The 26,430-nt window shown below is 37.7% G+C and overlaps 1 protein-coding gene across 1 annotated transcript in view; it reads right to left on the bottom strand.

Annotated features, from left to right (window-relative positions):
• Positions 1-457: 457 nt before the first annotated feature.
• The window catches only part of LOC131027387 (uncharacterized), a 158,948-nt gene continuing 132,975 nt past the window's right edge, over positions 458-26,430 (bottom strand). The window contains exons 5-6 of the mRNA XM_057957422.2: positions 24,408-24,602; positions 458-984 (exon numbers count right to left, since the gene is read on the bottom strand). Coding sequence (XP_057813405.2) covers positions 769-984; positions 24,408-24,602 — 411 coding nt within the window. The 3' untranslated portion in view covers positions 458-768. The remainder of the gene's footprint in view (positions 985-24,407; positions 24,603-26,430) is intronic.

Genomic DNA, 26,430 nt, shown 5'->3' with positions numbered 1-26,430 from the left:
TGTAACATGAACACATTTCATTTCAAATTTAATTTCATACAATTTTGCTGGCAACCCATCACAAGAAATCTAGATAACAAATGAATAATTTTACCTTTGTACCACTCAAAAGTAAATGTATCTTTCATCTGGTGTCGAAGGTAAATTCCCTCTAGGCTCAAATAGCATGTAACCCTCCTTTACTAAACTTAGGGATGACAAAAATGAAAATTTCCCTGGCATGCAGGTATGTTGTTGATAACAAATTCATTTAAATTTGTTATTTGAATATGTTGAGCTGAAATGTACAAACAGTAAATTCAATATTTTTCTAATTCAAATGCCAATACAACTACAATAAATACAAATAGTTACAGAAGATGCATATCACTCCTAGTCTAGTTGGCAGTAACTGTTTATATAAGTGAAGGGTAAACCAAAAATGCCAAATCATTCATAGGTGCACAAATAGACGAAATAGTTAAAGTTGGATTCTTCATTTAGATCCCCTTTAAACTGTCTCAAGGCTTTATGGAATGATAATTTTAATCATTTATTTGTAATTACTATTTATAACTTCCAAAAGGAACAGGAGATGGAAGAACAGCATCTTATTGAAAATAGCCTCTTCTAATATGTACAAGATTCTGCATATGTAGAACTAAAACTACTTACTAAATTATACAGACAAATCATCCAGAAATCCATTCTAATGTTTTCTTTTTTCAGCCCCCATTTAGCAGGATGACTACTGCATTAACATAAATAAAAACAGGCCACATCAACCTCTTAAAACTGACGTCCTCCGAATTCAAGAGCGGCATGGCTGAAAGTGTGGCTTGAAACCAACTTCTTATCAATTGGAATCCCCCAAACCACATGATCATAAACTTCTACTTTTATATTGGCAAAATAAGATTCTCGACAAGTTGGCTTCCACTCTAACTTGCTCACTGGTGCCAAGATAGGCTCTGAAAAGCTTTCAGGAGGTGCCACAGCTGTAATCTGTTTTAAAATACATGGGAAATCAACAAAAAAACGTGAGAATTCAACATAAACGTAAGCTTCCAATGGTAAACATGATTGGAAAACCACAATATATCTCTCAGAAGATGAAGAGAAAGGAAATAGTCCACCACCCTTTGTTTCAGCCAATTTGTGCTTGGGAAGTCATGCACCTCGTTGCCCTGTTTTAATTTTGAGCTTTTACAAACTCAAAACTTCTAAGTTTCTAACCTTGGCCAAATTCTTGTTTTGATCTGAACATTCAGAACAGCAATTTGGAGACTATAACAGAAAATTAGAGGTAAGATTTTAAAGATTGGAAAGCTCAGGGTAGAAGTTTTTCAGTTTGTTAGATATAAAAAAATAAATGACCTTTGGTGTTTATGCACAGTAGAACTCAAACAAGGCAAAGACTCAAAATCCGAGCCAAATCCACAAAAAAACTCAGCAAAAGACAGAAAAAACATATTATTTTGAATTGAACTAGATATTAACTATAAATGTTGAAGTATGTAAAAATATAATCCACTTGATCAGTTAAAAATACACACAAAAGAGAAAATACCTCTTCTTGTTTTCAATTATACAAGTAACCACAGAAAGAAAGCTTTTCCACAGTAAAAAACAGATTTACCTTTTTGAAAACCAAGACTGAAACTTTTAAGCCTGAAAAGTGAAAAGTTGAAAATCCTGTGAAATTTGAATGTTTTGCAGCTTTTCTCAAAGAAAATCTCCCCTACAAAATTATTTCCTCACAAAACGAAGAAAAGAAAAAGGATAACCTATTTCTTAAATCAAGTAAGTTAGATGAGATGCTAACAAGTCTCCGTTGGAACAGAGTTTTAATCAGCTGGGGTTTGAAAGGTTGTGGCATTGGATTGGACTCATTAATCTTGGCTAGTGACTGAGAAGTCTGCAATCGTATAGGAGACCACCAATAAACTATTCAGACTTACAACCTAGATCATTGTCCCTTCAATCATCAAGCAGCTCATTACACGAGGCACTACAATTCATATCAAAATCAACAAAAGGAATGTAATAACCATATCTCTCACAGTTCGTGGGATCCATAGCCTTAATCCTGTAGAAATAGTTAACTGTTGTTGAAATGTAATGGATAATAAACCATCAACATGTTTAGTTACATGTGGGAAACAGGCGAAAATACACTCATTAACGGTTGAAGGAATTAAATAATAACACTGATGGAATCTACTTCGCATTACAACAGTTTACAAATATTGATGAAGGGTGCTTAATGTGCGACAGTAGTTGTAAAATGGCCCCATATTAACACCAAAAAGATGATTCCAATATTAACTACTACAGCTGATGGACCTGACAGAGTTGAACTTCTATTTTCCATATGTTCTGTTATTCCACATTTGATTTGTTTTGACTTCATCTTATGTATGGAATTACTAAGACCAGTTGGGGGATTTTCGTCCACAAAACCAGCAACTCCAAGAGGATTTACATCCTCAAAATTTTTTGGAAGAACTTAGGTTCATTCTAGTAACATAAAATAGCATTCACAAGTCTAAATCTTCAAATGAGCTCACATTCTCTTTATATAGCTTTTTGGAGGGAAATATTAAATTTAAAATTACAGTAATTCCTTTTTTTAACACCAAAATGACCTTCAAAAAGATAAATAACACTTTTCATGTATAAAGGCCCCCTTATTTCTCCTAGGCATCCTTTTCTAAAGCACATAATCACCTTTTCCATAAGATGTTACACTTAAGTCCAACTAATTACTTTAATAATTTAACATTAAAAACATAAATGAATATTTAAATTATTTTATCCGAGTTGCATAAAGCACTGAAATGGCATCAGAATCAAACTTTGATCATGCCAATATGATTCTAAAGACTTGGGATGATGATCAAAGCCAACTAGGTAACTTACAGTAAATAGACAGCTCCTCCAAGAAGTTTGGAGAAATCCCCAAACAGTAAAAATCACTTCTGCCAGTGTCATGATAATCCACAATACAACTTAACTTATCGCTAAGACCAACAATCATGAAATACTGAACCTATGTTATCCAAAAACTTAGGGGTCCCCTTTTTCTTACCAATTAGCCTACGGGAACTTGAAAAATAGGCTAACTATCTACCAATTGACTAAAGCTAAGCAGGGGACATCACAGTCCCCTCTCTCCAAAATTGCTTGTCCCCAAGCAATAGCAAATTTGGATGCTACAATAACTACTCACTCTCCCACGTAGCATTTTCCGCGTGTAGATTCTCCACTTTACCAAATATTGTCTAATGGTCCTCTTCCTCAAACTATGCTCCCTGAAATCAATCACTGCTTTTGGAACTCGAATAAGTTTGTCATCTTCATCCAAAAGAGGCAACTCAAAGGAGGAAACTACATTATATCCAGGTTCTTTCTTGAGGCATGACACATGGAAGACATAATGTACCTTGCTACTTTCAGGTAATTCTAACCCATAAGCCACTTCTCCAATCCTCTTGGAAATCCCCCATTTCTCCAATCCCCTTGGAGATCTTGAATGGGCCACAAAAATGTGGCTTGTGCTTTTCTAATCCACTTTTCTTGGGAGTAGATTTCCTATTGGGATGCAACCTCATGCAAACCATATCTCCAACTTCAAATGGATGCTCTATAGTACTATATGGTGCTGATCTGCATACTTCTGCTGATTTTCAGCATGTTGGAGGCTGTTTTTTAAGAACTTCATAATGTCTTGACTCTGCTATAATAAATCCTTAGCTTGGAGTACTCTACTATTACCAAACAAGAGGTCAATGAAGCTAGAAGCTTCATATCCATACAATCTCATAAATGGAGAAATCTTAATAGACATGTAATAAGTAAAGTTATAACAATACTCACCCAAATGAAGTCATCTTACCCAAGCTTTTTGCTGCCCTAAAACATAGTTCCTGAGATAACCTTCCACCCACTTATTAACAATCTTTGTTTGCCCATTAGTTTGTGGGTGATAACTATCGCCAGGAGTGAGTTCATTCCCACTCAATCTGAATTGCCAAAACAAACTTAGGAACTTGCTATCCGTATCACTCACAATGTTCTTTGGCATGCCATTGAACATGAACACTTCTCTAAACAAATCAGCCACCTAAGCTGTTGTAAAAATTGCATAAATAACAACGATGTGTAAATTTACTCAATCTATCAATAATAATATAGATATAGTCTTTCCCTTGCACTTTTAATAGATCACTAATAAAACCCATTAAGATACTTTCCCATTTTTTATTGGGAATGGGTAAGGGTTGCAGAAAATCAGTAGGAAAAGTGTGCTAATTCTTATTTTGTCGACACACTTGCATTCTTTAACATACTTGGGACTTCATACTTAATCCGTTTCCATGGAAATCTTTCACGGATCTACCTACAAGTTTTGAAAAATCTTTGGTGACCAGCCAAGGGAGCATCATGGAAATCCCTTAAAATCTTTATTTTGGGTCCTGTTGATGTGTATTTTGTACACGACCAAACACAAAATAAAATACCTAAAGGTACCTTATCCTCTCTTGAATAAAGCTCCCGAATGCTGAAGATATCACAGAAGGATCAATCGAAGAAGCTTCAAGGTTCCTGTTATGTAGGATCTCTACTCATGGATAAGCTCTTTGTGGTATGATGTGACTTTGCTGGGATCACAAGGGGACTTACACTCGATGACCTGAATGTCTGATTTGCTGGAATCACAAGATTTCACATGCCTAGATTTTGAAAAAAAAAAAAAAAGGATGAGGCCGAGGAAAGGATCTAATTCTGACACTAAGAATGTAGGAGCAATGAATAACCTTTGGTGAAATTCTAAGTAAGTCTTGTTTTGACATCCCAGGACCATCTCCACAAGGTTAGTGCAATCTTCGCAGGAAAGCTTTATGATGTTCAGATCATCGCTACAGGCATAGACACCATCAGGCTGATGCATATCAATGAAGAAGCGACAATTGAAGTTAAGCTTAAGCTGAATGATTCCAGTTGACTACACAAGGCAAGTCTGCAATCAACAAACTGCTAGTAGTATGGATATACAAATTTCACCATCAATCAAACACATTTCTTCCACTCATCTAATAACATGAAATCAAAACTGAGAAGTATAAAGACCATGGAAATTGTTGAATCGACCCATAGATTTCACCATTTCTTCAATGAAGTTTTACAAGTCTTTTACAACAATATCTTGGCAACAATCTTTGCCTTCTCTTGCTATTCTACTCTAATTGCTATACTATTAACTGACTTATTCACTATTTCTAACTATTCACCTTCTAACTACCAACTAACTATCAGCCTTTACAAATGAGGAGCCAGGGCTTATATAGCGTCCTTAATACAATTCAATGGCTCCGATCAATTTGAGATCAATGGCCGAGATTTTACAATGAAAACCCTAATTAGGGTTTGTTACAACAAACTCAATTCTGGCCAATGAAATAATTGCATTATTTGGACACGTCTTCTCTGGAATATTCGACCAATGGAGAACCGGGGTAGGTACATCGAAGTTTGTGCGATCTCCCATGAGTCAGGTACATTGAATCTGGACACGCTGAGGTGGACCAATCCGATTGGAGGATTGATGACTGGGATGCCACCTTGTTTGACACTTGTAACTTGGTAGATATTCAATTTGATGTTGCTGAGAAGCTAGCTTTAATTAACTCTTCTGACACTGTCTGCTTCTTCAACGAACCCTTGCTTTAACTTCCTTTGTCTTCGATGTGTAGGATGGATGGTGTACCTTTTCTTGGAACGTTGGACTGAAAGATGTCATCCTTGATGATGCTAGTCTGGAGAAGGTTGTCATTGTTGATGCTGGACTGGAGAAGGTCGTCCTTGTCTTGGCTTGATCTTCTTTCATCTGCAAAACAAATCAAAAGATGATTAAGGACATAATAAATTCATTTCAACATAATATTTCACACCTTAAATCATCAACAAAAGATATTAAAATGAAGTTAGTTCAAGACTCTTTCCAGGGACAGGCCCTATAAGAATTTCACCCAGGAGCGAATTTTGCATTCCTGGCTCATTTAGACCTCCTTTCAACGTTACCTCACAATTAGCTCCTCGCCTGGCCCCAACAAGGTGAAAAATAGCAGTTTCAAAGGATTTCGCCCTGGACCCTTTGGAAGGGTCAGGAGCGATTTTCTGGATTAGGCCTCAATTACCCCATTTTTTCACTCCAAAATCCCCCGGAAGGTGAGCATATGCTTGTTTTAGTCCAACAAAGTCTAGGGATCCATCCTTTTAGCTTCTCACATGGGCAAATTAGGTGATAATGAGAATTTCGCTCTGGACCCTTTGGAAAGGTCACGAGCGAATTTCCTTCTTTAGGCTTTATTTTACACTTCCTTTACTTCAATCCACCTTCAAGGCAAGAATATCTCACCCCAGCCTCAACCATGCCATAGGTATCAACATTTTAGCTTCACTCAAGGGAAAAATGGTTGATTTGGAGAATTTCGCCCTGGACCCTTTGGAAGGGTCAGGAGCAAATTTCTCTCTTTGTTTGTTTTCCTTCACTTCAACTCATCTTGCAAGGCTTAAACAACCTCTCTCCAGTCTTTTCATGCCTTAGGAATCAAAATCTTGTCTTGACACAAAGAGGAAATAGTGACTTTGATGAATTTCGCTCTGGACCCTTTGGAAGGGTCAAGAGCGAAATTCACCTTTTGCTTGCCTATTCACACTAAATTTCACTTTCTTCACTTCACTTCATCTAGAATCCCCCATATTGAACCCACTTCTCAACTTGGCAACATTGGTTCGATCTTCACAAGGCCCAAAAAGGAGAATTCGCTCAAGAAACTAGCCAGGGATAGGACCTATCCAGAATTTCGCTCTGGACCCTTTGGAAGGGTTAGGAGCGAAATTCCAATTTTAGCTCAAAATTTGCATCTTTGGTGGATGAATATCTTTCCAAGGCATTCCAAATAGCTTCTCTCACCCTAGTCTAGGCCTGACTTAGCACAAAATTTGGAGAAAAGGATGGTTTTAGTGTTTTTCGCTCTGGACCCTTTGGAAGGGCCAGGAGCGAATTTCTTGGTTTGGGCTAATTTCCATCATTTTCAACACCAATTAACTTCAAAAGGCAAGAACATGTCTCCTCGCACCCATCCAAGCCACGAAAACCTAACGTTTGACTAGACTTGCAAGGAAAATAGGTGGTTTCAAGATTTTCGCTCTGGACCCTTTGGAAGGGTCAGGAGCAAAAATCACTTTTTGGCTCAATTCCTTCAAGTTTGATAATAATTGGCCATTTGGAGTCATTCCTAAGGCCTTCTTTAGTCATGATCCACACTAGATTTGGCATGAAACTAAGGGAAAAGATAGGTTTTGCACAATTTCGCCCTGGACCCTCTGGAAGGGTCAGGAGCGAATTTCCCTTTCTAGCCCAAAATCATAATTTTTCGAGACAACAATCAATTCAAGGACAATCTCAAGGGCATCCCTCACCTTGGTCTAGGCATGGCTTGGTACAAATTTTGGAGAAAATGATGGGTTTTAGGATTTTTGCTCTGGACCCTTTGGAAGGGTCAGGAGCGAAAATCTTGTTTTGGGCTTATTCCTCCATCATTTCAACTTGAATCCACCTTAAAAGGCAAGAAAACACTTATCCTCACCCATCCAAGCTACAAAAACCCAAGTTTGACTTGACTTTGCTAGGAAAATAAGGGATTTTAGGAATTTCGCTCTGGACCCTTTGGAAGGGTCAGGAGCGAAATTCACTATTTGGCTCAAAATCCTTCACTTCTCAATGCTTTCAAACATTTCCAATGGCAAAAGATGTCCATCCTTCCTTTCAAGGTGCCTTGCAAATAAAAATTTGGTCAAACTATGGAAGAAATGAGTCTTAGGTAGATTTTCGCTCTGGACCCTTTGGAAGGGTCAGGAGCGAAAATCTCCTTCTAGGCTAGATTACTCACTTTTCAAACTCCAAACCACTTCAAGAAGCAAACTTAGATCATTTTCCACCCGAGGAAGAAGGTTTCAAGGTCAAACAAGGTAGCAAATGAAGTTTATGATGAATTTCGCTCTGGACCCTTTGGAAGGGTCAGGAGCGAAATTCTCCTTTAGGCCAAAATCTTGTTCTTCAAAATCAATCAAACTCCCTCTCAAGGCAAAAACATACCCATTCATCTCCCATCAAGCCAACGCCTAGCCAAAATAAGGAAGAAAACAAGAGTTATAAGGATTTTCGCTCTGGACCCTTTGGAAGGGTCAGGAGCGAAATTCCTATTCTTGGCCAAGATCCTGACTTCATTTTCACGTTTCTTCATTCAAACAAGCGTTTTTGCCTTCATTCAAGCCTAGGAATGCATTAGTTCTAGGTTTTGGTCAAAGTAAAATGTCTTATGGAGAATTTCGCTTTCGACCCTTTGGAAGGGTCAGGAGCGAAATTCGCTTTGGACCCTTTGGAAGGGTCAAGAGCGAAATTTGACATTTTGAACTCTCCGTCAGGATCATTTTATGGAATATAACATTTAAGTATAAGCTTATACTTTAAGTTATATTCCATATATACTTTCAGGATGTTTGAGAGTGGTTTCGAACCTCCAGGAGTTATATTGTAAAATCTAGTTTTTGGAGGTTTCTTCAGTTTTCCAGACTTAGTCAAATTTCAGGATCAGGACATTCCAGACTTAGCCAAATTTCAGGGCATTTGAAGATCAGGATGACATTCCAGACTTCATCACTCACCAACTTGACCTAGCTCGGACCTTCAAGAATGATACCCACTCACAAAGCAAGACACAATTAGCAACAAGAGCAAAACCAGGCCCTAAGGAAGACTCTCAAAGAAACCCTAACCTGGAGCACCTGTTGACTCCCCTGGCTCAAGCAAAGCCTACCATCCTATTGATCCACTGGCGACACTCAAAACGCAAAGGCTAACAGACAAACCCTAAAAACCTAGAAAACAAACCCTATAAAGCAAAAAGAAGGGGTCCCCATTTGCAATGGGGCGATGTGTGAATACGTCACAACAGGTCCCAATTCGAAAACTAGGAGGATTGTTTCTTTGTAGAGAATCAATATTCACCACCTTGTACCTTTCATCCTGCAATGAACCTTCCAAAATACTAGTGCAAATGGACTTTTGGCATACTCCATCATGGAACTCAAATGTGGGCTTCTTGACAATGCATCAGCAACAATGTTATTTTTACCTTTCATATATTCAATGTCAAATTGTAAGCTTGTAGCGTAGTAACCCATTTATGCTGCCTATCATTGAGATCTTTATGATTAAGGAAATGCTTGATGTTCAATGAACTTACCACAAACCAAATATTGCTTTAACTTTGCCAAGGCATGTATGATGACAAGCATTTCCTTATCATAAACTGAATAACTCTTTTCTCCTTCTATAAACTACTTTCAAAGGAAATAGGATGCTTATTTTGTATTGAGACAACACCTATTTCTTCTCCAAATGCATCATATATTGGAAATGTTGTCATTGATATCAAAATGTGTTTCGTTCACTAGGGAAGATTGTTGGAAATATCGCCATTGATGTTAGAGTGAGATTGTTTTAAATATTGTCATCAATGGCAAAAGTTGTTGATGTCAAAGTTTTAGAGATTTTTTGTTATATTGGCTTCAATTGTTCAGCCGACTCATTGAATTTTATTATTTTGAGAGAGATGTAATTTGAGGCCGATACATGGAAATTTGTTATTTTGACAGAGGTGTAATTGGAGGCTAACACATGGAATTTTTAATATTACGATTTAATTTTGTATGGATGACCTATGTTTAATGCATTTAATTTTGGTAAATGCAATGGTCTAAAAAAGTGAAGCGAGTTTGTATGTTCTGTGTAATGCTTTATCATTCCAATACAAAGCATGGCAGATTTAATGCAAAGCATATTTAATATAGAGCAGATTTTGTGAAGTGTGAAAGTGGAGAAAAATAGGTTCATCACGCGTTGAATAAGCAACATCCAAAAGGTGGAACTTTGCAGAAGAGGTTCGTGCCTCGTAAAAAAAGAGATTAGTGTCTCTTCCTAAGTTGGTGCTCAATTGTCGAAATTGGTCTCTAGTAGGTTGTTGTCCACAAATTTTATAAGTGGAGATTGATGTCTTGAGTGGGTTGGTGCTTGCAAATATTGTAAGATCACTGTATTTTTGTTGTGGCTAGATTTGGATAGTAGATCCAAGCAATCCTTCTCTATGGTTTTTCCCCAAAAGGATTTCCATGTAAATCTTGTGTTCTAATGTGGATCTTGTGTGTTTGTTGTTGTTGTGGTTGTTGAGTTTTAAATATGTAAAATATTGTCTTATATTGATTCTACCCCCCCCCCCCCAATAGTACAAGTGTGTGCTCATCATCACACTCAAGCTCGAAGGGCTTAGAGTAATTAGGTATGGCCAAAACCGAACATGTGTTTGTGATTTGTTTGAACTAATCAAAAGATTTACGCATTGCATTAGACTTTACAAATGCCCCTTTTTTGGTGAGATTAGTAAGTGGGGCAACCAATAGTGAGAATCCCTTCACAAATCTCTTATAGAACACACAAAGGCCAAATAAACCCTTCAAATACATGAGATGTGTTAGTGGAGGCCAATCAAAAATTGTGTTGATCTTCTCTTGGTCAACACATACCCCCTATCACATGATAAAGATATAAGAATTTTGTCATACCAAACACACACTTGAAATTCTTTGCGAATAAAGATTCAAACTCGAGGATGCCCAAAACCTCATCCAAATGCTTCATATGCTCCTCCCAATTTTTACTAAAAAACAAACATTTTGAGTTGTTTATTGAACACTTGATTCATACAAGACTGAAATGTTGCAAGAGAATTTGTTAAGCGAGAAGGCATTACTAAGAACTCATAATGCCAAAAATGGCATCTGAAGGTTGTCTTCTCAATATCTTCCTCACAAACTCTTATCTAATGATAATTAGATCTCAAGTCTATCTTTGAAAAGTAGACAACTCCATGTATCTCATCAGTGAGCTCATCAATCCTCAATACGAGATATTAATTTTTATGGTCTTTTTTTAAGAGCTCTATAATCTATGCATGTGTGTAGTCCTATCCTTCACCAACACAACAAAAGATGCCAATGGACTCTTACTTGGATAGATGTGTTCCATCTCGAGGAGCTCCTTGATTGCATTCTCAATCTCATCTTTGTGTCTCTTGAGGTGCCAATAGGGGGTGGTGATTACTAGTTTTGCCCCTCCTAATTCTCTCATATTATCAATTCCCCATTTAGCAACTCTTCTAGGAGGTATTCCATTGAAAATATTGCTCCACTTGGTTAGCAAAGCTTACACATCTAGATGGTAATTTCTCATTTCTTTTTCAAGAATGGTAGGTACAATACACACTTTACTACCAACTCAACTTGATCATGGCGAATCAACCTTTCAATCCATTTGAAGGTGACAACCAGAGATTAGAAAATCGCCCGAAACTCGCCAAACTCGGCGAATCCGAGTCCAAGACATGCTCGCCGAGTCTCTGGAGCTCGAACTCGGGCTCTGCCGAGTCTGGCGATTGGCGAGTTTGGCAAAAACTCACCAAACTCGGCAAGTCCCGAGCCTCAAACTCGGCCGGCATTTAGCTTAAAGAAAGACAAAAAAAATATTTTTAATAGATTTTTCAAGTCCATTTTTTTTGTTTAGTTATCTCTAACCCCTAAAAGTGAACTTCATTTCATTCACTTGCAAAAATAGGAGTAAAGTGAATTGGGAAGAAAAACAAGGGTGCATAGAAGAAAAACCAGCAAGGAGGAAGCTCAAGTTTTCTTCAATTTATCACATTGGGGCTGCATTGTGTTTGGATTTGGTACATCAAGAGTTGGATAGGAAGAGTTTGCAGCTCATTTCAAGCTTGTTGTAAGAGGTAAGATTGTTTTTTTTAAGATTTTTTTGTTTCTTGTATGCAAAAATTCCATTTTCTATTCATTTATTTTGAAAGTTTTACATTTTCTTCCAAAATATTTTGTATGTAGCATGTAGTATGTAGTTGTACTATGTAGGGCTGTATGTAGGGTTTGTAATTTTATTTTTTTTAAAGTAGGGTTTGACAAACCCTATATTTTTATTTTTTTTTAATTTACAAACCCTACCTTAGTTTTTTTGAATGTATGTATTAATTTCATTTTGTATTTGTAATGTTTTATTGCAGCAAACTTCACTTTATTATTTGCCTCAATTTCAAGTTTCACAAAACTATCCTACAATGTCTACTCCAGCTTCTAGACCCCCCATTAGAAAGGACCTTGCTTGGAAATATCATGAGGATTTTCCAGGGCAAGGAAAGGGACAAACAAAATGTACATTTTGCAAAACAATATTCCATGGAGGTATATATAGACTGAAATACCATATTTTTGGTGTGCGTGGACATGATGCCAAACCATGCCTAAAAGCACTCCCTGAAGCCGTACGTGATTGTTAAGTAATGGTTGAGGAAATTGAAAGGAAAAAGAAACAAAAGGAGGATCAAGCGGCCATTGGGAGAGAGGCAACTTTAGGAAGAGGGACATAGTTAGGTTGTGTTGGAGGCCCTTCTTCCTTACCTTCATATCGTCCCACTCAATTTGCTACTGCTTGTGCTTCCGCTTCTACTTCTATAAGTGGCAGCGCCACCGCCACTTCTCATGCTCCTAGCACTAGTAGTTGTAGTGGGAGTGTTAGCATTGGACCTAGGATTTGTAAATTTGGGTTGGATACCTTCTTTGTGCCTCGCACTACTCCTGGGTCCCAACAGTCGCTTGAGGGCATGGGTTGGAACAAGGAGGTCCATGATGCCGCTAAAATGGCAGTTGGCAGGTTTTGGACCTACAGCAGTATTCCATTCTTTACAACCAAGTGAATGTTTTATAACTTTTATGTTTGATTGTTTTAATTTGTATACTTTGATTCTCTTCGTTTTATTTTTTCTCGTACATACTACATAGTACATAGAACATACTTAACTTATCTCATTGAATTTATTTGTGACAAGTCTCCTTATTGGCAAGAAATGGTTGATGCCCTTACCATATGTGGGGCGGGGTTCAAAGCCCCTACTGAGAGTGATTTGAGGGGACCCATTTTGTCTCAATTAGTGAATGATGTGAAGAAGGAATTAGATGAACAACGCTAGATATGGAGCACTAAAGGTTGCTCCATCATGACTGATGGTTGGACGGATAGGAGAAATAGATCTCTCCTTAATTTTCTTGTTTCTTCCGCAGGTAATTGATTAATTTTAGTTTCATTTAGTCTTTTATTTGTTATTTTTTATTTAATGGTTTATTGAATGATCATCTTTCTAGCTTTATTTTTTTATTTCAAGGGGCACCGTTTTCATAAAGTCCATTGATGCCTCCGCCCATTGCAAGAATGCCACCTACCTATGTGAGCAGATAGAGGAGGTGATTGATGAGGTGGGTGAGGAGAACGTGGTACGGGTGGTGACCGACAATGCAGCAAATTATGTTGATGTGGATAAACTTTTGATTACAAACTAAATTTGTTTGGAAATTAACAACTATTTTGTACCTCCATTAATTACAATGCAACAAATTATGTTGCTGCAGGTAGACTATTGATGGAGAGGCACCCATCTATAGTTTGGACTCCATGTGCTTCCCATTGCATTGACTTCATGTTGGAGGATATTGGAAAACTCCCATGGGTCAAGAGATGTGTAGAAAGGGCGCGAAATGTGTGCAAATTTGTATATAATCATTCATGGGTGTTGGCTCTTATGAGACAATACACATAGCAGAAGGAGTTGGCTCGTCCAGGAATCACAAGATTTGCCACAAACTTCATCACATTGCAGTCCATGCTTAGCTCTAAGTCGGCCTTGAGACATATGATTGTTGGTGAGGAGTGGTCTTCCTCATCCTATGCTGCCACCTCTGCAGGGAAAGATATGGCAGACTGCATTTTTGATGAGCGAGACTTTTGGGTCCCTTGTGATGAGATAGTGAAGATAAATGTTTTATAAATTCTACAATTTAACTTTTTGTTTTATAACTTATTATATATATTCTCTTATTTGCTCATTTTTCTAAATTACACAATATTTTCAAATTTGTAGTTTGTTAAGCCCTTGGTGGTTTTGTAGCGAGTTGCGGATGGAGAAAAGTCCGCAATGGGCTACATATATGAGGGCATGGATAGGGCGAAGGAAGGCATCAAATCCGTCTATGGAGGAGATGAGAGCAAGTATGGTCCCATTTGGGAGATCATTGATAGGAGATGGCATCATCAGCTTCATAGGCCCATCCATGCAGTAGCCTATTATCTGAATCCGGCATTCCATTTTATCCCTTCTTTCAAGGCTGATGTGGAGGTCCTTAATGGGCTATACTCGATCATGGAGAAGATGGGACCTGCTGGTACTACTCAGATAGAGCTTATTCAAGAGCTACAGTTGTTCTCAGATGCACAAGAAGAGACCTTCTCTTGTCCTATTGCCAAAGACGGTAGGACAACTATGATGCCAGGTAAAAATAAATTGTAAGGCTTCATTTTAGTTTTATTGTATATTGTAACTTGTTAAATGAGTTCATGAGTGAGACTGATTTTATTTATTTTTCTCATTCAAACTCAAATCATTGGTGGAGCTTTTTTGGCTCAATGACACCAAATACTCAGAAATTGGCCATTTGCATCTTGAGCCAACCATGCAGCGCATCTGGTTGTGAGCGCAATTGGAGTATGCTTGAGTACATTGTTGACGTGTCTAAAGTCGCATTGTTGCAAACTCCATACGGCCAACACAGAATAAAATAAACTTGTTGAGTATCCTATCCTCTCTTGAGATAAGGAAATCCCTAGTGATATTTTCTACGTTTGATCAAAGGGGACAACCTCAAGGTTTCGTTTGTCAGGTCTTGACTACAGGATTACTCAGTGGTTTGATGTGTTTTTGCTGGAAACACAAGGGGACTTACGGTGAAATAGGCAATTGCTGGATGAGTTCCCTAGAACTTTAATAGTCTTGCTTATCGAATGGTTTCAATTGGGTTGATACTACTTTCAGCTTTCAGCAGAAATGCAGATTCTCTTGGTAAAAAAAAAAAGGGAAAAAAGAGGGATAGAGAGAGAAAGAGAGATATAGAAAATATAAATTTTAACTAAGATAGCAGATTCAGTAAAGTAAACAGACAGACACCTCCAAATAACTAGATTAAGCATTACCAACCATTTAAGCACAATACTTGCATCAATCTAGTGCGATCTTCAAGAGAAAATTGAATTTTCATGCTTTTAAATACAACATTAGAACTTTGACATTCATTCAGTGAGCATTCAATAGCCGAACTAAGCATATGAAAGGTTCAGATTAACCATGCAGAAGGAAAGACAATCAGCCATTCCCTAATGGTATGAACAGCGAGGATTCTATCAGATGTTTACTTAAAAAATGCTATATAAAGGAAAGAAGCATAACTGAAAATTCTAGATTAATGAAGGAGACCATGCACTCACAAGGAAACTTGAAACAGTCTTAACTTTGCATTAAATCCTGTAAATTTCGCTAGAGCTTCAGCAACAATCCAAGAACTTCTTACAAAATGAGGGAAAACCAGTCCCTTAAATAGACTTCAAAAATGGATGAATGGCCAAGATTTAATCTAAACAAATGGCCTAGATTCATCCATAAAACATCGCTGCCCATACCCATAAATGGGAGGCAAATATCAGCAACTACCTGTTGACGTGTATTTTGTATACTATCAAACACAGAATAAAATACCCAAGGGTACCTTATCCTCTCTTGAGTAAAGCCTCTGATTGCTAAAGATATCGCGAAAAAGGATCAATCAGGATGACTCCAAGGTTCTTCGTTGTAGGATCTCTACGTGTGGATAAGCTCTCTGTGGTATGATGTGATTTGCTGGAATCACAAGGGGACTTACATTTGATGATTGAACGTCTGATCTGCTTTGAATATTGCTGGAACACAGGCTCTTACTAGCTTTGATTTGAAAAAAAGGAAAAAAGATGAGGGTGAGGAAAGGATCTAATCCTAACACTAAGAATGTAAGAGAAATGAATGATCTTTGATGAAATTCTAACTAGGTCTTGTTTTGACATCGCAGGACCATCTCCACAAGGTTAGTGCGATCTTCGAAGGAAAGCTTTATGATGTTCAAATCATCACTGCAGGCATAGACACCATCAAGCTGATGCATATCAATGAAGAAGCGACAATTGAAGTTAAGCTTAAGCTGAATGATTCCAGTTGACTACACAAGGCAAGTCTGCAATCAACAAACTGCTAGTAGTATGGATATGCGAATTTCACCATCAATCAAACACATTTCTTCCACTCATCTAATAACATGAAATCAAATATGAGAAGTATAAAGACCATGCAAATTGTCGAATCGACCCATAAATTTCACCATTTCTTCAATGAAGTTTTACAAGTCTCTTACAACAACATCTTGGCAACAACCTTTGCCTTCTCTCTCTACTCTACTCTAATTGCTATTCTATCAACTAGCTAACTACTCTCTATTCACTAACTCCTTTGTAACTGCTTCTAACTGCTTCTATATTATTCCCTTTACAAATGAAATGCCAGGGCTTATATAGTGCCCTCAATACAATTCGATGGCTTAGATCGATTTGAGATCAATGGCCAAGATTCAACAATGAAAACCCTAATTAGGGTTTGTTACAACCATTACATAACATTTAATGCTTGACCAATGATAAAATTTTATTGCTTGGACACATGTCCTCTTTGGAAAATTCCACCAATGAATAGCCGAGGTAGGTACATCGAAGTTTGTGCCACCTTCCATGAGTTAGGTACATTGAATCTGGACATGCTGAGGTGGACCACACTGACTGGAGAAGTGATGACTAGGATGCCACCTCGTCTGATACTTGTAACTTGGTAGATATTCAACTTGATGTTGTTGAGAAGCTAGCTTTAATTAATTCATCTGGAACTATCTGCTTCTTCAACGAACCCTTGCTCTAACTTCTTGTGTCTTTGATGTGCAGGGTGATTGATGTACCTCGCCTTGTAATGTTGGATTGGAAGAGGTCGTCCTTGTTGATGTTTGATCGAAGAAAGCCATCCTTGTCGATGCTAGACTGGAGGAGGTCGCCCTTGTCCTTGCTTCATCTTCTTGGAGGAGACCGTCCTTGATCTGGCTTGATTTTACAACTCCGGGATCTCCATTTGATGCCTACACAAAATATTTAAGTTAGTCTTTTGAGCATCAAACCTTAAAGCATGAAATTTAAGACCTTTCAAAGGTAAAACTTAAGATATTAATTTGAAGAAAGTCATGAGAAATCAAGAACTACACATTTTCAAAATAAATTGGATTTTCAAGACTTAGATTTTACAGAATTGCAATGGGATCACAATAAGTCTTGAATGAGATCTTCAAAAAAAAGTAATTCTTCATACCTTCTCTTGAGTACTTAAGTACAAAACCTTGGCAAAAGATGAAAGAAGACCGGATTTTGTTGGACAAGCTTAGATTATAGTCCTCCCTTGGATGAATTACGCCTCCTCTAGCTTGGAAAAGAACTCCACCTTCCACTAGCTTTTTCAAAATCTGGAAATTCGCCTTCAAATGCCTTCAAAAAATCTAGAAATTATCCTCCAATCTAGCAAGAAATTTGCCTCTCCAATAGCCTTCAATATGAATTTCGCCCTCCTTAGTCTCCACACTTAGTAGAAATTCGCTCCACTCCAGCTAGATTTCGCACCTCCTTCCTTGCTCTCCAAATCGCACTTGAAATAATGAGTGAATGATTGATTAAAATTGCTTAAAACACCTATATTATATAGGGCGCTCGCCACTTACTTACCCATGAGGCCGACTTAGCAAATAAAAGGTGAACCAATAAATAAAACCTCAAAAGGAGTAGGCCAACTTGTCAAATAAAGACAAAATAATGCCTTGTGCGCTCCACCTTTAATTTTTTAATTTCACAAAAAATTAATTTTAAATGCCTTTATAATAAAAAAAATCGATTTTCTAAGGCTCAAAATTAATTTACTAAATACCAATGCGCCTTTTATTAAATGCCAATTTAATTAATTTTTTTTTTTTCAAAAATCTCGAAGTTGGAAAATTTGGCATTTCATGCGATTTGGAGGATATCAACGTTGGGATATTGCAAAATAAAGAATGCACATGTTAAGCGCTCTGGTCCCTTGGAGAGGGACGAGAGCACTTTTTCATTTTTAGGCTAGGATTCTCAATTTTTGAAGTCAAACCTTTGTTCACCACGCTTTAGAAGATTCTTCCCATCTCATACAACGTTGCCTTAGCATAATCTTGGAGGGAATTAGTTGTTTTCAAAAAAAGTGGGACGGTCCTTCAGTGAGGGACGGGAGCACTTTTGAGTCCATTGCATGAATTCTCGATCACATTAATCTTCAATTTACCCTCAAGGCGTAGAATATCACATTTCACACCATCTTGAGCCTTGGTAATAAAAATATCATTTCAAAATGCAAGGTAAATGGTCATATTTGGAAAAAGCGCTCTGGTCCCTTGGTGAGGGACGGGAGCACTTTTGCCAGTTGTCGTCAAAATTTGCAACTCTCGCATCTCAATTCCACTTCAAGGCATTTTAAACACTTTTTCAAACTTGCGCCTTGGTCTCAATTTGTCCAAAATTGGTGAGAAAGGCAAGATAACATATTAAGTGCTCTGGTCCCTTGGAGAGGGACGGGAGCACTTTTGCAATTCCAAGCCAATTCGTCCTTTGCTAGTCTTCCAAATTATCTTCAATGGATGAATCTTGCCTTCTTTCATTCATTTCAATTACGCAACTTGCCTTGCCTTTGCAAAAAATTTATATTTTTAGAAAAGTGCTCTGGTCCTTCAGTGAGGGACGAGAGCACTTTTTACCTTCTAGGCGAAAACTTCATCATTTCATTGTTTTCAATCAAGTCTGGATGCTTTATCATGTTCATTTCGTCCTTCACCATGCCTTTGATGTCTCAATTTAACCAAACAAGGCCAGGAGTGGCTCAAATAAGTCTTTTCGCCCTGGTCCCTCAGTAAGGGACGGGAGCACTTTTGCCTTGGTCCCTCAGAATTCACCATTTTTGTGCCTTCAAAAATCTTCAAAAGAATCGAGTCATGTCCAATTATCATTCCGAAAGACCCTACACAAAACAAAATAGAAAAGTCAATGACAAATACGCATAAAATAACATTTGTGCTCTGGTCCCTTGGAGAGGGACGGGAGCACTTTCGTCCTTTCTGGCTAAAATATTCAAAATTTAGGTCCCCAATCATTTCACAAGGCAGAATTAGGTCATCTTCAAGGCCAGGAATCAGTTATCTTGAAAAAGTGGCATGGTCCTTCAGTGAGGGACGGGAGCACTTTTTGTGTTTCAGGCATCATCTTGCCTCCGAAATTTGATCAAAATTTACCTAAGCAAAAATGTACAATTTCATCTTCAAAATGCTAACACTCAGACAAAATTTGAATTTTCCCAAAAAGAACCCTGACTAGACCTAACCTGAGACATATCTGACTTTCCTGACAGACTAACCTTACTTCAATAATCTCAATCTTCGGGAGGATGCTTAATAACTTTCAAAATTTGACTGGACTCGGCTTGAAAAATATCCAAAAGAAACCCCTAAGGCTTAGCCCTAGCCCAGACAACTCACTCACTCAAAACCCTAAAAGCAGAGAGAAGAACAGGCAAAACAAAAGCAAAAAGAGGGGGTCCCCATTTTAATGGGGCGATGTGTGAAATGGTCACAACACTACCCCAAAGGGAGTAATAACTACCTGAAAAGGTAATTAAGACCTATCCAAAATAATTCAAACAGGTGCATACACAAAGTTTCACATTTAGTTGACTTGGAAGTCAAACATGACCGTTTGGCCAAAAAGTGCACTTTTCAAAATTAAAAAGGAAAAAACACTTTAGGAGAGCACTTTTTCTTTTCCAGTTTCATATCCTTTTACCAAGAATTGATCCTCTCCATGCAAATATTCTTGCCAAAGGTCTCAACCTGCTGCACGTTCCTCGCGAACATACCTCTGGAACCTGATGCACAACTGGAACAACAAACCGAACTGAGGCATAGGGGGATGATGAATTTTATACTGCATGCTCTCCAAATAATTATCTATGTGTTTCAAACTGTCTTGCCAGCTGGACCGATTAGCCTCAAAACTCAAGATATCAAAGTGTAATTTACTAGCAAAATCTAGGTCCTCTATAGAATAGACGACCTTGTCTATTTTTAATCTATCCTCCCAGTCTGGATGGATTACGGGATCAGACAGACTATTTTGCCAACCCAAAACCATGGATTGGAGGATTACTCCACCAAGGTCCCTTGTGTTTCTCAGAATTTCTTCGCATGTCTCTTGCTCTTTGTTAATGGTGGCCTTTGTGTCATTCTTCATGCTGATAGTCCAATACCATTCTTTAAAAATGTTGACATCGTGGGGGTCCAAGATGTCAGACAATGTAGGAATTTGCAGATGGGTCCAGAAGAGAGCCGTCATGAGGGGGAGAGTTGTAGTAACGGCTTCATGAATTATGAGACATTCCCGCTTCATCTCGTACAATTTGACCAAAACAGTTTCCCGGTGGTGGGCCATTTTCTTTACATCCTTAATGATTAGCTCCCCCTTCTCCTTGAGACTTCGAATCCAGAATCCATTCCCTAATAGCCTTTGCAGTATCCCGTACTCCTTCAAATTCTGTCGTGGTTCTCTGTGCCAAGGCTGCCCAGGGAATGTGGGATTCGGAAGCATTGTGTAATGGTCTCAACATGAAGTTCACTCCAAATCGCTCAAAGATGAAGTTCACTCCAAGTCTTTGAACATGAAGTTCGCTCACCTCTCCTCCAACATGAAGTTCGCTCACGTCTCCTTCAACATGAAGTTCATTTGACAAGCTAGTCTCTCCGTCAGGATTCATATATGGAATATAACATTTAAGTATAAGTTTCTTACACTTTAAGTTATATTCCATATATATTGTCAGGATGTTTCAGAGTGGTTTCGGACCTCGAGGAGTTATAATGCAAAATCTAGATTTTGGAGGATCCTTCAAATTTCCAAACTTAGTCAAATTTCAGAGCACTTCAGAGCAGGATGACATTCCAGACTTCTAAGGCGAGTTCGCTTTGATCTTGATGTAAGGGACGGGACTTAGGAGGACACTATGCATTCAACCAAGGCTTGATTTAGCAACTTGAAGCATAACTGGATAGTACACAAAAAACCCTAGGAATGATCTAAATAACCCCTAATCACTCAACTGACCCGACCTCCTTCACTCCACCTTGAGGAGATCCACCTGGCTTGATGACCTTTGAGAAACTCAATCCCTTCAATGCAAAGGCTAAGACACTAAAACGACCAACAACAAAACTAAAAGAGCTAATCCCAGAAAGCAAAAAGTGGGGGGGTCCCCATTTGCAATGGGGCGATGTGTGAATACCTCACAACAGGTTGCCCATGGAGTTGAACTTGCCATTTCTGTTTTAACATGAAAAAATAAAAATCAGCAAGGTTTTGTGGAAAATCAACAAAAAAAATGATAATGAATCATTTGAAAAAAATAGTCATCAAAAACAAGAAACAAATACAAGGAAATAAGTTAGGAAGGGAAATGGAAATTTTTTTGCCAACATATCCCCCTGTTTTTCAATGTTCTTTTTATTTTCAATAGGTGGAAATGAATGGCATGATTGCATGGTGCTGACATGGCCGCATCTCTTCCCTCCAAACGTGGAGACAATTCAAAATTGTAGGGCAAGACAGGAAGCATGCTAGATTCTTCCTCCTCATGGGCGCTTGAAGATGAATTTTGACGGTGCCTCATGAGGGAATCTTGGTCCGTCTAGGGCAAGATTCATAGTTTGGAATGACACGGGAGCTTTGGTTTTGGGAGGATCCATAAAGCTGCCGATTGGCATGAAAAATGACGCAAAGTTTGCCGCCCTCCTATATGGGCTCAAGAAATGTTCGGAGATGGGTCTGCAATGAATTGATATTGAAGGAGACTCTTTTAATATAGTTAGAGCCATCATAACTGGTTTGCCACCAAACTTGAAGTCTCATATGTGGACGAAGAGTATATAGGCTGTCCTTCGCACTTTCACAGACTTCACGATTAGACATATATACAGAAAAGCTAACAATGAAGCGAATTTTTTGTCTAATCATGGGATTGATCAGTCAGAGATGGATATTATCTTCAGAGATTTGGACACTTGGCACAGTCTAAATCTTGGAAACCCAAGTCAAGCAAGGACAGATTGATAGAAATAGAAAGGAACCCGTGAATTCGTTGTCACCGCTTGGCAGTGGATAGGCTTTTCCTATAAATTGAAACTAGAACAAGAAATAAGAAGCAGATTGAAAGGTATCGACTATGGTCGCGCTGTCCGAGTATGTTAGTGTTTCAGGGGTGGAGTGTGGATGCAACTATGGGTCAGTTACACTGCAACTAAAGGATGTCTTCTCCATTGAAGTTGACGTGGAGGAAGATGTTGTGAGGAAGATCCTGGGGGACCAGATTTTGTCTGGATCTCACAGTCACAACGCTGCTTTATTGAAGCGTTTCATATACAATGTTGCCAAAACAACGAGAGATTTTGAAGCGACCAAGCGGGCAATCAAGAGGATAGTAGCTCTGGGACTGAGGGAGGATGTAGTGGAAGCTTCGGAGGGATTGGATCCCATGACGCATACTGGATTGGTGGTCGATGCTTTTGATGTGGAGGATATGCTGAAGAACGTGCTAAAAGTTGAGACTATCAAGGTGCTGAGAGATGGGATTATGGACAACAATGTGGAAAAACATATGAGTTCATGATGTCACACAATGGGAGTCTATTCCCATCTGCACAGATTCAAAGGTCCCAAGAAGTCATTGAGGCTATCTGGACATTGTTGTTCTCTCTTTGCACTTAATTATGAAAACCTTTTTGTTTTTAATGGAAAGGCAGCTAACCCTAGGTAGCAATTTCCTTTAAAAAAAATAAATCGAAATGAAAAAAAAAAGAGAAGAAAAATCCTTACCTAGATCTCTTTTGCTGCTTTGATCTTGTTTCCTCTTCTTCTTCAAACTCTACAGACCTATTTTGAGCAATAAGACATGTCAAATGTCCGAAAAAGTAAAAAAGAAAAATGTGTCTTAATGTTGGACTAGGCATCTAAACCTGCATCTAGAGTCCTTCCTTAGGACTCGCGAGTCCCGACGTCAAACTTGCCCAACTCCTTTTCACATACTTGGGAGTTTGCATCCAGGTTTCTCCCAAACTCGGCTCGCAAATCTGTGGCGAGTCGACTCAGGGCGCCAACTGACTCACAAGTCTAGTTGAGTCTGATAAGTCTGCAATCTATGATATTGCCAAAGTCCCACTCAATCCCCCCTCTCCTAAGAAAGGGCATAGGTGTGGGTGCAATTAGTGTGAAAGTGGATCATATTCCCAAAATCATTGTGGCTCTCAACCTCTAGCTCCTAGGAACACTGCTCCTTGCAATGAATGGGACTAACACCTTCTACCTCAACTTGTGGGCAAGGAGGCAATTTTGGTTGGCCTAATTAAAGCAAATTTCCTCATTTGGAGTTGGTCATCTCTCTACTCTGCACTCAATAGTTTGCAAATAATCCTCCTCAAAAGAATAAGGTGCTCTCACTAGATGGTAGCGAATTGATGTTGTTCCCACTAATGTCAAGGCAATTAGATGATAAAGATCCTCCTCCCTCTGGTTTTTCTTTAGCTTCTTAGGCTTTGTTTGGGATTGTCCCTTTTGTTAATTTTTTATGTTGGACCTCGTCCAATTAGACTTTGTGGGTGTAACTCTCTACCACCCCCCTTTTTTTTGTGCTTATAGTATGATCCTTTATTTAATAAAGTTAAATAGGAAATATTGTTAAAAAGAATGCCCTAACAATGGAGCAAAGGCTGAGATCACTACTTCATGTGCTTGATATCCAGATTACAACAATTTATTTTACCATTCATCTTACATATACAGGATGACACCTGAAAAGGGAGAGTAGCTTAATAAGAAAATTAAAGTTGACTCATAAGCATAATACTAATCTATCAACAATCATTCATTACTTGATATAAGAATCCTTCCTATTTTTTCCATCCATGACTATTTGTACAAGAATGGTTGTTCAATATCTCATTAAAAATTTGCACTTGGTAGTTTGTGCATTCTTGATACCCTACATAACGTTAGCTTGACTTGTGACAAACACAATATAATCACATGGTTCAAGAGAAAAATATTCAAATGCTTTTAGGATTACTTCAGTATAATATTTTTTTTCAGTTTTGATACCAAATATTCATGGTAAATAGAGAAAATGAAAATATATAATAGACTGTAATTGGTTTATAGCTTTATTATGAATATGGAGCATATTGGTTCTAACCTGGATACTATAAGATGGGTTGATTGCTCTCATGGAAAATTCTCCTTTATGAGGTCGAATAGAGACATCTGTTAATAATGTCCCTATATCAATCGTTCGCATATCAATTTGATGACTTGGTGACCTGAAGCCCAAAGAAAAAATATATGGCATCTTCACACTTCCAACTTTAAACCAGGCAACTGAGCAAACCAGCTGTTTATTCCAACAAAACCAGAATGTTACGGATAGAGAAAATAGAATTCAAAGTTTATAGATTTCTCAAAGCTAATGCCAGTAAAATACTATTCCACATATGAGAAGATCAAGAAGTGAACTTAAATTTAAGTTTATGTGATAACTTCAAAGGAAACGGTGATACAAAAATGACACAAATTTACATTCAAAGCATATAAATGCAAAAAAATTAAATGCTTTCTCTAGAATACAATGAAAACCAAATACATGATCTTACAACATGGGGATTGCCAGCAAAAACTTAAGAAAATTCTTCAACACTAGCAAGGATGACTCAGCCCCAAGGTATCTACACTACATGTGTGCTGAGACTTGACAAGGGAGTTGAAAACATGCAACCGGTTTCTTGTGTGTAATATAAATGATGAGGTTTATGAAGTGACTTACATTCATGTTACAAAATGCTTTGACAGTTTGATGTAAACAAAAGGAATAAATTAGTTCTTGAAATTCTTTTTCCTTTTTCTTTTCTTTAGTTACTTGGAATCAGAAAGGAACAAGGTTCCAAAGGTGATATCAACTGTAACCCCCTGTGATAGAAAATAACTGCAAAGAATGATCGACATTTTACTTTTAACTTTTCAGAAAAAGAAGACTTCAATTATCTCTTTAAAAGTGATACCACAAGCTGTTGTAAAATAGAACATAAAGTTAAACTGGGTTCCATTTGTAATCACGCGGTAAGAATGCCAAGAAATTGTCTAAGTTCATGCAAGACCACATTTTAAAAATTGCACCCAACCTTGCACTAATTTTGACAACTGTGCCATAGGAGCTTTTGGGGGACAAGACAAAAATTTGCATTGAAAGGATGTTGGCATCATTTTTGTTTATGAGTTTGTATTTATAATTTATAGCACCAAATTTGTGAAGAGACAAAAATTTGCATTGAAAGGATGTTGGCATCATTTTTGTTTATGAGTTTGTATTTATAATTTATAGCACCAAATTTGTGAAGATCTCTCTCTCTCTCTCTCTCTCTCTCTCTCTCTCTCTCTCTTGTTTAGTTAACTATACAGGAAGATTTCGCTTGCTTTATAGGAGATTATTGATGGATAGTGTCACGAACCAAATTTAGACTTGTAATTTTTACCCTATGCTAGACATTGATGACATTTGATATTATGATGCCATTTGATGTGCTTGACGACATTATTTTAGTATGATGTTAATTATCATGCTAATTAATGCTATTAATGACATTATGTGATATTATTAATATGGTGAAATGTTAATTTTATTATGGAATTTTATGATGATCTGACACTTATTTGTCGAGTGTCAAATGGATGCAGGGTCGACCGTCGAAGACGGACATATGACCGAGAAGGGGTCTTCTAGCTCGTCGGCAACGACTCACGGAATGTAACCTGTGCACAAACACACACAATTAATAATAATTAAATAAAATAAATTAAATATTGAAACCAAATTAAAAGTTTATAAATAAATGAAGAGTTTTTAAATTATTAAATAAATTATAATACTAAAATTAAATTTGAACTAAAGATTTTCAAAAATGAATTATTAAAATTTGAATTTAAGCATGTTTTGAAATTAAGACATAAGTTAATATTCAGATTGAAGAGTTGAACTCTCTGAGACTCCAGATCAATTCTTGTGTTGCTTAAGTTATGTATTCTTAACTGGCTACCTAAATTCTGTCCTCTCCACCTCAACTCCCAATTTCCCCTTGATTCCATCCATCTAGATCCACACTTTTTGAATCCAATTTCTCGGCCTCAGCAGTATAAGCCAAGCTGAGATAATTTCCGAGACAGGGGAG

Source organism: Cryptomeria japonica, chromosome 1, assembly GCF_030272615.1.
Source record: "Cryptomeria japonica chromosome 1, Sugi_1.0, whole genome shotgun sequence".
In the NCBI taxonomy this organism is placed as follows: Eukaryota; Viridiplantae; Streptophyta; class Pinopsida; order Cupressales; family Cupressaceae; genus Cryptomeria; species Cryptomeria japonica.
Note: the sequence above shows the minus strand (reverse complement) of the source record. Positions and strands in the feature narration are given on the sequence as shown.